Source organism: Perna viridis, chromosome 9 (assembly GCF_037379345.1).
Source record: "Perna viridis isolate PV_CMFRI_1.1 ecotype Kerala chromosome 9, ASM3737934v1, whole genome shotgun sequence".
In the NCBI taxonomy this organism is placed as follows: Eukaryota; Metazoa; Mollusca; class Bivalvia; order Mytilida; family Mytilidae; genus Perna; species Perna viridis.
The window spans coordinates 38,121,099-38,133,903 of record NC_142453.1 but is presented as its reverse complement, the minus strand read 5'-3'; the positions used below and the strand labels follow the sequence as shown (position 1 = coordinate 38,133,903).

General features: G+C 33.4%; 1 protein-coding gene across 1 annotated transcript; it reads right to left on the bottom strand.

The window, feature by feature from the left end:
• Positions 1–723: 723 nt before the first annotated feature.
• Positions 724–9,662, bottom strand: LOC148608297 (carbonic anhydrase 2-like). The gene is made up of 8 exons (XM_088546331.1): positions 9,551–9,662; positions 8,883–8,912; positions 5,973–6,143; positions 4,766–4,914; positions 3,965–4,057; positions 2,908–2,971; positions 2,033–2,190; positions 724–1,488 (listed from the first exon to the last, which is right to left on the bottom strand). The coding sequence occupies exons 1-8, from the start codon at positions 9,606–9,608 to the stop codon at positions 1,204–1,206; spliced, it is 1,008 nt and encodes a 335-aa protein (XP_088402457.1). The 5' UTR covers positions 9,609–9,662; the 3' UTR covers positions 724–1,203.
• Between the last annotated feature and the right edge of the window lie 3,143 nt (positions 9,663–12,805).

Below are 12,805 nucleotides of genomic sequence, written 5' to 3'. Positions count from 1 at the left end.
AAAAATGTTACTATAGTAACTAAGTATTCAAGTTGCAGTGCTATAAAGGAAAAAAATGTATTTTTTTAAATTCCATCCCACCCTCCCAACTAAAATATATTGCCCTTGTCGGCACTATTTCTTTTCGTGTTAAAACTGGCAATATTGAACAACTGAACTACCCGTGCTTTTGGTTGTTTTTTTGTTGTTGGTTTGTTTTTTGTTGTTGTTGTTGTTGTTTATTGTTTCGTTAAAGCAGAGTGTACATACATTTCCGGTACACAATTCCAGCTGTTGGTTATTTTTATAAATCACAGTTTTGTGAGCGCTGTGTGTACAAATTATAATAATACTGGTTAATCTAATGTTTTTTGTTTGTTTTATTTTGTTTGTTTTTGTTTGTGTTTTTTTTGTGTGTTTTCGGTAAGGCAAGCGCGTAAATGCACTTCCGGTACACAATTCCAGCTGTTCGTTTTTTTTATTACATTTTTTTTAGAGGGGGCACTATCTATTTGGTGTTCAAATTCGGTTAATCCAGTGTTTGAAAACGTTTTGTTAAATTCAAACAGTTTTTATCATATCAATTTTGTTCTGTTTCTTTTTCAGTTTTCGTTTGTGTACTCGATTTCCAACTAAAACTATAGTACAACCACTAGCAGTTCTGTGATTGTATAAAATCTGTCACCTAAACATCTCCAACTTTCAAATATTTGTGAATGTTTTTGTTGGTTTTAAGAAAAGGCATTTCGTGCAACATTTAATAATTTTATTCCAAATAACAATATCGCTTTATAAAAAGGCTGGGCGTTGAAATAAATAATAAAGAATGAGTATTCGTTTTAATGAATGTTTAGCGTGATGGACAAAATATTGAATTTTTCATCGTTTTGCGGTTTCGCCCGGACAGTCCAGCCCTCTCTTGTTCCGATTATCTCATATTGTCAGTAGCAAAATATACAAACAAGTTTAAAAGAATCAACAAATGTAAAACATATGTACAACCACTTTGTCAATAGTTTGTTGTCATTGAAGAATTTGTTATATCTCTTACCAAAAAATAATCATACATTAAAACAAAATTTTAAAAAAATCAATAAATAAAAATCAATAAATAAACAAATTGTTTTAACGAACACGACAGACTTATATTGTATCACAGTACTATGGTTGGAGTTGTTTCTGCAGGATTTCCATTAAGCATCATAGATATGTTCTTGACAGATCTCACTGTAGTTTACAGATTAAACATAGAACCAAAAACAGCAATGATAACCGGTTGAAGCCAGCAGAGTTAGTATCATCATCATGATTATGTGTATTACCGCAAACGACGATAGGACGAGGGGCAGTAGGTACGGGATGGGATGGTTCTGGTGTTCTCTCAAGTCTAAAACTGGAATACACGTTGCGTCCATTCAACTCCTGTATTGGTCTGAAGTCGTCGACTAAACTCTCGTCATGAGTGTCGTTCAACGTTGTCTTCTTGATTTGTTGACGGAACTTTGACATCTACAAAACATAAATTTTGTTAGACAGCACAAGAAAGATGTGAATGTACGTATAACGACAAAAGAAGGTATTAAGGTATTGGAGAGATTTTGATCATATGGTTTGTTGTATATCAGCATTAAAAAAAAAATATACAAATATCAACTTATAAATTTGTTTGTCTAAAAACCAACATGACAGAGGTAAAATAGGAGTATAAAACCGCCTTAAGGAGACTTCAGCAATTCAACCTACGACTTTAAAATCTACAAAATTCTGTAAGGTTTGCATAGTTGGTGTGGCTGGAGCTCTAATCATCAAAAAGCGAAGATGATACACTGTAACAGTTGTAAAACCAGCGACCATTTCAATAATACGCAGATAGGTCAGGTTTTTGTCTTGTAATTTTTGTTGTTGCAAATTCTGGTCTGACTTCGTATTTTTTAATTTGTAAAATATGATCTGTTGTTTATCTTAAGGTTTCCCAAAATTCTTGTCCAGTCTTTTTACCATCAAAAAATCAACACAAAAATCAAGTACTCTAAACAAACCACTTCTTTAATACCTGAGACGACGAGATTTTGATAGGCTGTGTAAAGACTGTCCAGACAACACTTTCGTAGCAAGGGGGTGTGGTTAGACTTCCTCGGTACCGGAAGTAATGGATCAGATCTATGGGAACGAGGCGCTCCAAAATAATCGGAGGAATGCTGATTTTGTCGTCTGTAAAACAAAAGCAATGGGTTAACGATATTAGAGTTGGCAATATAGTAGAAAATATAAATAAACATGAAATGAAGAGTTGTTCTTTCTTTACCTAGGGCTTTTAAAATAACATCAACAAATTAAAAAAAAATGTCCGACTGTTAACCTGAATACAAAGTCATCAACATACAGATAAAAAACGGATGCAAAAAAATTTACTACAGTAATCTGATAATACTCGAAGGAATATTCATAATTACATAAACCAAGCCTTAGGCATTCAAAGTACAAACAACAACATAATCACATATATGCAAGAGGAATTTCTTTTGGATGACAGTATCATAATCTGACATATTGTCAATAATGATTCGTTGAAAAACTTACGGATCCGATTGTTCAATAATAAAACAAGCAACAATGTCAGATCCAGTTTCGGCTTTAATATACGCGTACATCTTAATTGAGTTTAAAAAATATATATACTGATGTATGAAAAATGTCGGACTTAAAAGATAGCCTTGATTATCCAAGATAACAAAAAATCATTGCATAGAAAAGATGAAACAATATTCTGCTTGAACGAAATGACTGTATGTGTTCTTTGATGTAAACAAAATATACGGCAGGTTAATATAACGAAATATTAAAATCCTAAAACTGTCTATTAAGAAGTCAGCTTTTATACATTGTAAGAAACTCTAACTTATCAAAGTCTTTCTTTACAAAGCTAACCTTTGTGTGCCACTTGATCCAAATAAGTAATAACCTCTTCAAAATGGATGTTGTGTGGTCCAATCTAAAATAAAATCAATGAATTCTATAAATGGCTGAAAATAGATAATACATGACTTGTACAATGTCCATTTTCTATTTTTACCATTATTGTCTAAATAAATAAATTGTCTTCTGTAAACTGGAAGCACCTTCAAGTTTTAAACTTTGTCTACAAATGCCATGATAAAGAGTTTACAAAAAAAAACTATTTCTGAAAATAAAGCGTAAAATCGTCTAGTATTGAGCTTGATTGTTATATGTAGTTGCGTGACGTCATTGCCTTCTTGGTGCACTTTTTACACAAACATCCTCAGAACTCCATCTAGGATTAGATTCGATTCACAAAGCTGCATTGACTTATACATTTATAAAGGTCTTAGGGGGAAGAGTCCTATTTAAAGAATGGATGCAAATGATATTCAATTACAAATACAAAATGGGTTTGGTTGAACTAGAAAAAGAGCTTATCTCTTAATAAGGCTTGACACCACATTATCATAAACGGAACAAAAGAGTTCAGTATGGTGTCGTTCAGGGCTGAAACAAACCTCAAAGAAAATGAAGGAACTAAAGACCGTCGGGTATATCATTTAAAGCTCAAAGAAAATCTCAGGACTACCAGACCGTGTTTTTTTTTTACTAAACTGTGAAACACCATATCGTCTGGGTTTACCACACAAACCTCAGGAATATCAGACAGTCGGATTTACCATACAAACCTCAGGAATACCAGACTGTAGGATTTATCATACAAACCTCAGGAGTATCAGACTGTCGGATTTACCACACAATCCTCAGGAATATCAGATTGTCGGATTTATAACAAAAACCTCAGAAATATCAGACTGTTGGATTTATCATACAAACTTCAGGAATATCAGACTGTCGGATTTATCAAACAAACCTCAGGAATATTAGACTGTCGGATTTATCATACAAACCTCAGAAATATCAGACTGTCGGATTTATCACACAAACCTCAGGAATATTAGACTGTCGGATTTATCATACAAACCTCGAAGAAAAATCCCAAAACCATCAACCCGTCTGGTTTATCTTGTGCGTCTACGATATCACTAAATCTTTCAGAATAATGAACTAAGTGCATCTATAAGAGAAAATAATATTACCCTTTCAGACAGTATAAAGATTGAAATTGCGAGTCTTTTTGTATTTCCTTGCTATGATCAGATTCAAATTAAATACAGAAATATAAAGTTGCAATTTCTTACGCAATCTAGTTGAAACTAGATACTTAAAAGTATCGCGATAGTTTTTAAAATATTGGCTTACGTTCAAAAAGCATCGGCTTACTAAAAAAATATCGGCTCATCTTTCAAAAATATCGGCCGATAAGCCAGTACTTTTGACCTCTCTTTTGATCTGTTTATATTATTCATGATCATACTTGGCTATATAGGTAATACCCCCTCCATTAACCCTGCACCCCCTAAACAACTGTTTTAGTCTACCTTAGATAACTTACCTACATAATAGCAATGTGACCCCACCTTTTTTGTTTTGTGGTCAAAGTAACAATACCCTGCAGATTATTGATGTCATGTGATATAACCCCATTGAATCTGCTCAATAGCAACACCCAAAAGAAGAGCTAATCAATCCCTATACTAAATTTATATGTGTATACAAGGAGAAATTTCTCAGACCCTTGAGTTTTATCTCACATCCTTAATCTCGCACAATTTGATTTGTCCGAATTTTAGTTGTTTTTAGAAGGCTTCGAGGATAGTCTCAGTTAGCAGTTACATTATTTTTTTCAACTGGGCCCAGATTCCCTTTGTCACATATTACTCACCTCCATAGGGTAGTGTTTTCCGTCTATCACATGCTCTGACCCCCTTGAATTGTTAGCTCCCCAGTGGAAATGGAACTGAACCGGTTTATATCCTCCTGTAAGTCCCCCTCCATGGGTCCGTAAAGATATGTCATTTATGTTCACTTGGACTTGAAGAAAATCAATATCAATATTATTGATTGATTGATTGATTGATTGATTGATTGATTTTTGTTTAATGTCCAGGCGTCTGTTTCACAAAAAGTCGTTAGTGTGAAATTGATCGTAAATCATGATGTCACAATGCTATTTTAGTTTGTGACGTCATTACTTACGATCAACTTTACACTTACGACTTTTTGTGAAACCGAGACCTGGCAGATATTTCATGTTATTCAAGACGAGAACATATTTTTTATCAACCGAATAGACCCTGCTTTCTACATGTACTAGTTCGACACGCTGCGTTGGATTTTATGTGTCAGCTCACAGAAACAACAGCTAGAAATGTCACCTCATTCGAGTTACGACGAGAAAACGAATATACCTCCATACAAGTTAGTAGATTCGTAAGTTTTGACATAGGTTATGTCCATACACATGTGAAGTTTACCAGGGGTATAAAAAATAGACAATCTAACTTCATACTCACAAAATAAAGAAAAAAGAAAAAAAATACTAAATTAATAATTTAAACAAAGTTTTTCCCAACCAGTGAGTCGGTTTGTTTTACAGTTATTTTATTTGTTAACTATAGGACAGAACTAAGTTTTACCTTCTTACATGTACAAGTATGAAGTATCATCTTCAATAAAAAAAGGGCATACTAACTCTATATGAAAAGTTTTACAAAGGGTGACAGTATTTATTAGGCTAATAATAAATTTTACATATGAATTCAAAATTGACACTCTGGTTTGGTATATATTGCCTAATCGTGTTATTTTCTGCCCCAAGGCAAGTCGGACAGTAAAGATAAATATCATATATACGAAAGTCACGTACATGTACACATGTTTTAAATTATTGGACGATTTGCAAGTAAAAAAGATATAGAATATAATGCCCAAGAGTTTTTGTAATTCTGTCAATAAAATATAAGTTTATAATTTTGAATATAAAAATTTACTGTTTACCGTGTCGTTATGGGATACACATATTAAAATCCATTAATTTGCAATAAGAGTTTCCGAGCTTTTTTACTATACTGAGTATATAGAGTTCTTACCGGTGTGTCCATTGTTTAACATTGTCATGTTTTCTTGAACACGTTGATCGAATCCCCTGAACCCAAACTGTAGCAGGCTAATGTCATACGTCACCAGTGTAGTATTGATGCTTATAGGTGATTGCATCACTCCTGCACATTTTGGGTAGTCCTCGTGCCAGTGGGAAGGACCTGGGATGTAGAAAAAACATTAAATTTACCAATCGCTGTAAACGATTAATCAAGTAAACCAAGATTCGAGCAGAAACCAAATGAAAATTGTTCAAGAATAAAGACCAGACATGGGAAAATCCGATGAACGTAAGTATAACAATTTTTTTGAAATTTCAGATTCACAACTTTTAAGGTGGTAGTTAGCAGCTTAAACAGGATTGCTGTGATGCAGATTGCAGACCAAATCATGAATCGTCTTTGGATGCATGGACACTTATGGAGTTTAAGTATTTATCAAAGAATTTGTCATTTTATCAAACGAACTAAAAAGTTTGAATAATACTGCAACTATTTTTGAAATATCTCTCACGTGACTCCCAACCCGCCCTTTTGCCAGACCCATTTCCTTGTTTTGTTTTCACATCATTCATATTCATTTACATTACCTTTTCCTTTTCTACTGTTATTTTTAGTTATATCTAATTGCAGTCATTATGCATTCTTTGTATTCATGATTGTTTGTATGGAAGAGGACCCCCATAATGTTGAGTCCAATTCCTTGCTTGTATTCTTGAGCAAATAAATATGTTTAAACTAAAATGAATTTGTCTTCCTTGTATGTATTTTAAAAGTGCTAGTAGTATCTTTATATGAACAGAGCATCAGCAATATTTTCTCTTGTCAAATCATCAATGATGCATGATTGGCTCAAATTGTTTCTGTCGATAGTGATGTCAGTAGTTAGGATATGACTGTTGAACATTTAACGCAGACGCACAGTTTGCGTTATAGGACGTCTTCAATATTCCCGTTGGTCGAGACATTAGCGATAAAACAACATAGCAGTAAATTACCAAGTCATATTTATTTGAGTACAAATTGCACAGAACTCATAAGCGCAGTCTATAATCATTATTCTTTCTATCATTTTGCCAAGTTTGTTCAGTAATTTTTCATAAGTAATAAGTGTGAGTCGGCAAAGGGACAGCCAAATATTCGTAAAATTTCGGGTTCGGCGTAAATTGCAGGGTTTTTAGCAATACCTTTCTAACCGGGAGTAGCTTTTTTTGAAAAAATAACATACGTCTTTTAAACGTTTTCTATAGCCTTCATTTTGATTATTTCTGAAGCTTCAATTACCCTGATGTAGTGTTTCGGCTGGACGAAAGTTTCTCAAGTGTCATAAATGTGTGCAGTATTGTCTTCTTTACGCCCAATTCCCAAAGAATTATTAAAAATCAGCATTACGATGTACCTCAAAGATAATTTTAAATGCCATGTTTCTTGTCTTTTATCCTGGGCGACAACATCACACTTGTAATAAATGTTAAGAATTAATTCTTTTGAAACCATTTATTCCTTTGAAGTCATTTATTCCTGTTTAAATCTATAATCTAATTCATCCACTCGGAAATATACTGATTTTCCCCTTTTTTTTTCGAGCATTTTTATCTATTGCGATCATTATAAATTTAAAGTAAACACTCAACTAAATTGGTCTCCTACGTAGCTATGATGTTACGAAAATATTTATTTTTTTTTAAATAAATGATATCCGTGATGACATTGCTGTTGTGAGGGTACATATATATGTACATACATGTAAAGTTGTCTAAGTGTGATGCCATGGTTAGCTTTCGATCTGATTAAAATCATGTATAGTCGTGAGAAGACATTACAGTAAATGATATTTTTATTTTATATTTTACATGTAAAAGGATTTTTGTATTTTCCCTTTCGGAGTTTCTCTCGCCAAAAAAAAGTCACAGAACTAAATATAGAGAAAAATTAAACACTAGGTTCTTGCGCTGAAGAGCATCACGAATTGCTAAGTCCCATGGCTCTGCTTTAATCTACATTTACATTTGTCATGTCCTGCAACTTCCAATAACATAACAGGATGTGAAGATGAGCACTACTCATTACAAATCCATGAATCATTATGCATATTGAAATTGAAAGTTCTGTTCTGGTTTGCAAATTTAAATAGGCGGAGTTAAATACCGAGTTCGGCTTTGAAATAGCGAATACACTCTCTGCGTATATGTGATTGACAAATTGAATGATACGTGTGTAGTTATTTACAAAATCTTCACAATAAATGTAATTGAATTATAAAATTTATTCGTAAATTACGATGCTTTACTACCGAAAGACGGTGTAAAATGCTCATGAATCGATCATCGGTCTTCCTTCTTTACAGAATAACACATTAATCATCATTAAAGACCAGAATGTTTTAATGATACGATACTGTTCTCCCCCTTGACAATTAACACGCCACAATGCAAACAATACATTTTAATATTCCAAATAATAAAATGTTATGGCAGATTGATACTAACCACCTGACATGTTGTGCTTACTTGTTGCTCATTTTTTACCATTATTTAGTAATATTTGCCATCGAACATACAAAACACATATTTCCGTCTTGGAAAGTAGTTTTATTTATTTATTTACTTTTGGTGATTTTACAACAGCATCACCACAATGAAATGTATCATTTAAGGAGATAGACCTAGGGTAAGGGAAATAACTCTTGAAATCAGTGATATGTTTGTATCATATTAAATTTCAACAAAGCCTTTCAAGCTTTCCTTTGAAACAGAACGAAATCAGTCCGAGTTACTTTGATACTTACATGAGATTGATGTCAAATGCTGAATACAAACGTTTCAATGATTTGTGAAAGTCGTGTCCTTACCCTAGGTCTATCTCCTCAAGTATGATAAATTAAATGTATTAAGTTCTTACCGTGAATGCCTTCATATTCCCAAGCACTTCCTACAGAAAATAAGTTATAATATTTTTGGTCTATCTAAATACATACATGGGTATTCAAAGTAGTACCAACGCCTACATGTTTTATAACGTCGACTGTAATTTTAAGAATTTACAATTTTTAAAGTATTCTGAACAATAATGACTTAAGTTGTTAAGTCTGGTACCGATATATATATATATATATATATATATATATATGATCGAACAAAATCGTCCACAACCTACAATTACATCCTCCCAAGTCGGTGTTTTAAGTCGATCTTCGCTCCCTCAAGTTTGACTCGGACTTTAGAGGATTACAGCGCAATAAACAACTTTACTAAAAAGAAAATACATTAAAAACCAGTATTTTAACTAGTCACCGACGTCATACTCTGTCAGTATTTCCTTCGTTTCGCCTTTAATCAATTTTCAGGGATAATTTGCATGCATTTTTAAACATTTTAAAAACGAGTTCTAGCTTCTAACGTGTCGTATTAAATAATTCGAAAAACGAATTATGTCAAACACTTACATTTTGTATTCTAAATGATAAATCCAAAATGTTTAAGTTTTGATAAAACTCTTTCATGACTGAGGAAAAAAATCTCTAGCGATTATAAGTTACCAGAAATTTACGACATAAGAATAGAACTTACCAGCTCCACAAAGCACAAGACACGGAAGGACGGACAAAAAAGCTAACAAAACAAGCATATCTATCTAAGTAAAGAAAGTCAACAACTCAATTCGATTTTATACCATGTCCCGCTTCGGTTCATATACCAACCGGTAGCGTTCAGGAAAAGGATCAGATTACACATTTAAGTTTTGAATACTACAATGAAGTTGTACATGTAATAAAGATTGTTTTATGTGTTTAAAGCATTGTGCGACATTTCCCCTCTTTACCTAAAACTTTTTTAGGTTTTTCTTTTTTGCAAAGTTCTAACCTTTCATTTGAAAGTTTAGGAATCGTCGGATTGTCGGATTAAGGATCGTCGTTCTGACAAAGATTTGACTCCTGTAAGAGTTGGATTCTGACCTAGAACGTTTTAAGTCGATTTTCCCAAGGTTGGTGACCTTTTTAAAAATTCATCTGACAATTCAACTCGCTGATACTCTTTTACTATTTCATTACTTTCGTTTCTTCCATATTTTATTTTTGTAACACCTTACGACAGTTTTTTCGAGGACATTGACACATAACGATAACCTTTATGATTTTAACCAATGGCCTTTACCTTAAATCACTGGGAGTCTGATTCCGGTCTGAAAAGAATATTTATCCTCTGAGACTATCTGGGTTCGCTAGTTTTAGTGGATCCTAAATGTCCAAGTAATTCCGGGTGAGAAATTTATATAGAAAAAAATCGGAACATAAACTTCTTGATGTGTCAAATTAAGATTTTTTTTCAACAAAAATAGTACAAGAAATCTTTTTTCTTTTGCCAAACCTTCGGTAATTAATTCAAAATTCGATTTTTAAAATGTTTAAAAATGCTTGCAAATGGTCCGTGCCGTAGGGCTTTTACTGCTTTTTTCGCCATCTTTCAAAATTTTTGTGAAAATATTACATTAAATCCTAATAATTCTCATTTTACATGTTTTTATTTTTCTACCATTTAGCTTCTTATGGAATTATTGAGCCAAGGAATTAGACAAAGCTAACATTTTTTTAGCTTGGAAGTGTATACTTCTTTATTGTATGTATCGCAATGTAATTTTTGATTAAAAATTTCTGTTTATTCTACCCTAACACGATTTCTAACGATTCTTTCCTCTGGCAAAGTCTGACTGTTCTAGCCCATGGTCATCAGTCAGGCTTAGCTAGGCTATAACAGAGCATAATTATATACTAGTATGTCGAATTATTCTCCTCAATTTAAATAACTGCATACAAATTAATGTTTCACACAAACGAAGAAATATTGCAAATAGTTATTTTTACCAAACTTTTCACTGGCAAAGCCATTGTAAGAAACATTAAAACTGCAATGCATGACCTTCAACATCATTTGATATTCCCGTTTGTGCGACTTACATGCTTGATTAAGCATGGTCATTTTATAGTACTTCTTCGCCTGCAGGAAATATACATGATTTACTGTTTTAATCTGACCTCGATATCTAAATTAGATTCCTTATGTCCTTATATCATTTTTTGCAAGGATAGGACAAAAATACAATATCGTTAAATCCTCAAGTCGAAAGTCTGGAAAAGGTATACATAAAAAGCAATAGCAATTACACAGTGGGCTGACACGATAAAAGTACTTTGGCTTCAACGGGTTAACAAACGCATGTTCGTTGGTAAAATTATATTAGTCATTTAAGTGATTGGTGCCGTAAATAAGAAAGAAGACCTATATATTATTATTCTCTTGTCTTGCTTGAATGGTGGGTGCGTGTATGTGAAGGAGTGATTAAATAGAAAATAGAAAAAAAAAATGCTTTCCGACTCTTTAAATTAACTGCAACAATATTATATTTGTACAATGTGCATGCACATGTATAAATTTGATACCACTATGAAAGTATAACGAAAATATCGAGAAAAATATATTTATAAATCCATGCTACCGCCAATTAATTGTTTGTTTGTTTGTTAGGGTTTAACGTCCTAGCAGCAATATTTCAGCTATATTCAGACGATGAACATGAAATGGATGATAAAATGAACATGAAATGAAAAAAAAAGGATGGGACACAAGGATAATAGGGTCGACAAATTTTGATTGCCACTGGAAAAAGGGAGGATGGGTAAGGTCGGGCAATTTAGCCTCCTGTGGCGGAGCGCAGAGGTTCCTACTCCTATCGAATACCACAGCAGGGTTCTTTAACGTGCGAGGAACGTGGCATCTTTTCCAACACGGTGCACCACTATGCTTTGCGGTCAGGTTTTCCGTATTATAGCCTGTCAACCCCAGCATGTAACACGCCAGGGGTACCCCATTCCACCACCTGGGGCACACATCCCAGTTGCTCTGTGGGCAGAGCGCCTAGCACCCGGCTAGGTTTCTGAGCACTATTTAGTCGCCTTATACGACAAGCTTAGTGCTGCTGCAGGCCTATTCTTTTAACACCCGGACCTGCACGAGGCCCACCGCCAATTAAAGATACATGGTTTGTGCTTTTAGGGTAATAAGTTGATTATATTCTGAAAGTTTTTTTTCAAGTTCTGTGGATTTAACAATAATATTTATGAGTTTATTCAAATAAATAAATATCTACTATGTTTAAGGGTCCTTTGACTATATACTTCCGGTCTCCTCACAGACGGATTAATGAAGAAACATAATATCAGATATTTATGTACTTTAGTACAAGTGTTCTTATGTGCACTTTATACTTTAAAAAATGATTCAAATATACAGGGCAGTAAAAGTTAATTCTCCCGTTAAGTATAACGTAAAATGATTCATCGAGTTACAATATAACGTTACCATAGAAATTAAAAAAAAAAGTTTAATCATATACTTTTACAGTTAAGATGACACACTATATTTTTACGACCGGATTGGATATCACGGTTTTTATCAATACCTAGGGGTCAGATTTAAAACCTTTAATATTAAAGTGATAGCTAGTACATACCTTGGAGGACGTGTCGGTAGTAGAGGGCAGTGAAAGGACATCCTAATGAAGGTTAACTTTGTGACTGACCTTAATCTGTTATCTTTTATCACGGTTAAGGGACATCATTGGCACCAACTTAATGGTGATATTATTTATAGTACTAACATGAATCCTAATATATAGTTGCCTTTCCACACGTAGGATAAAGCGTTCATCAACCCTCTCAGATGGTATACAAAAAAAATAAATAAATAAATAAAACTCAATAAAAGCAACAATGTCGGATACTAGGGTTTTAAGGGGTTGAACTTCCCTTAAGTTGGTACAGTTGGTTG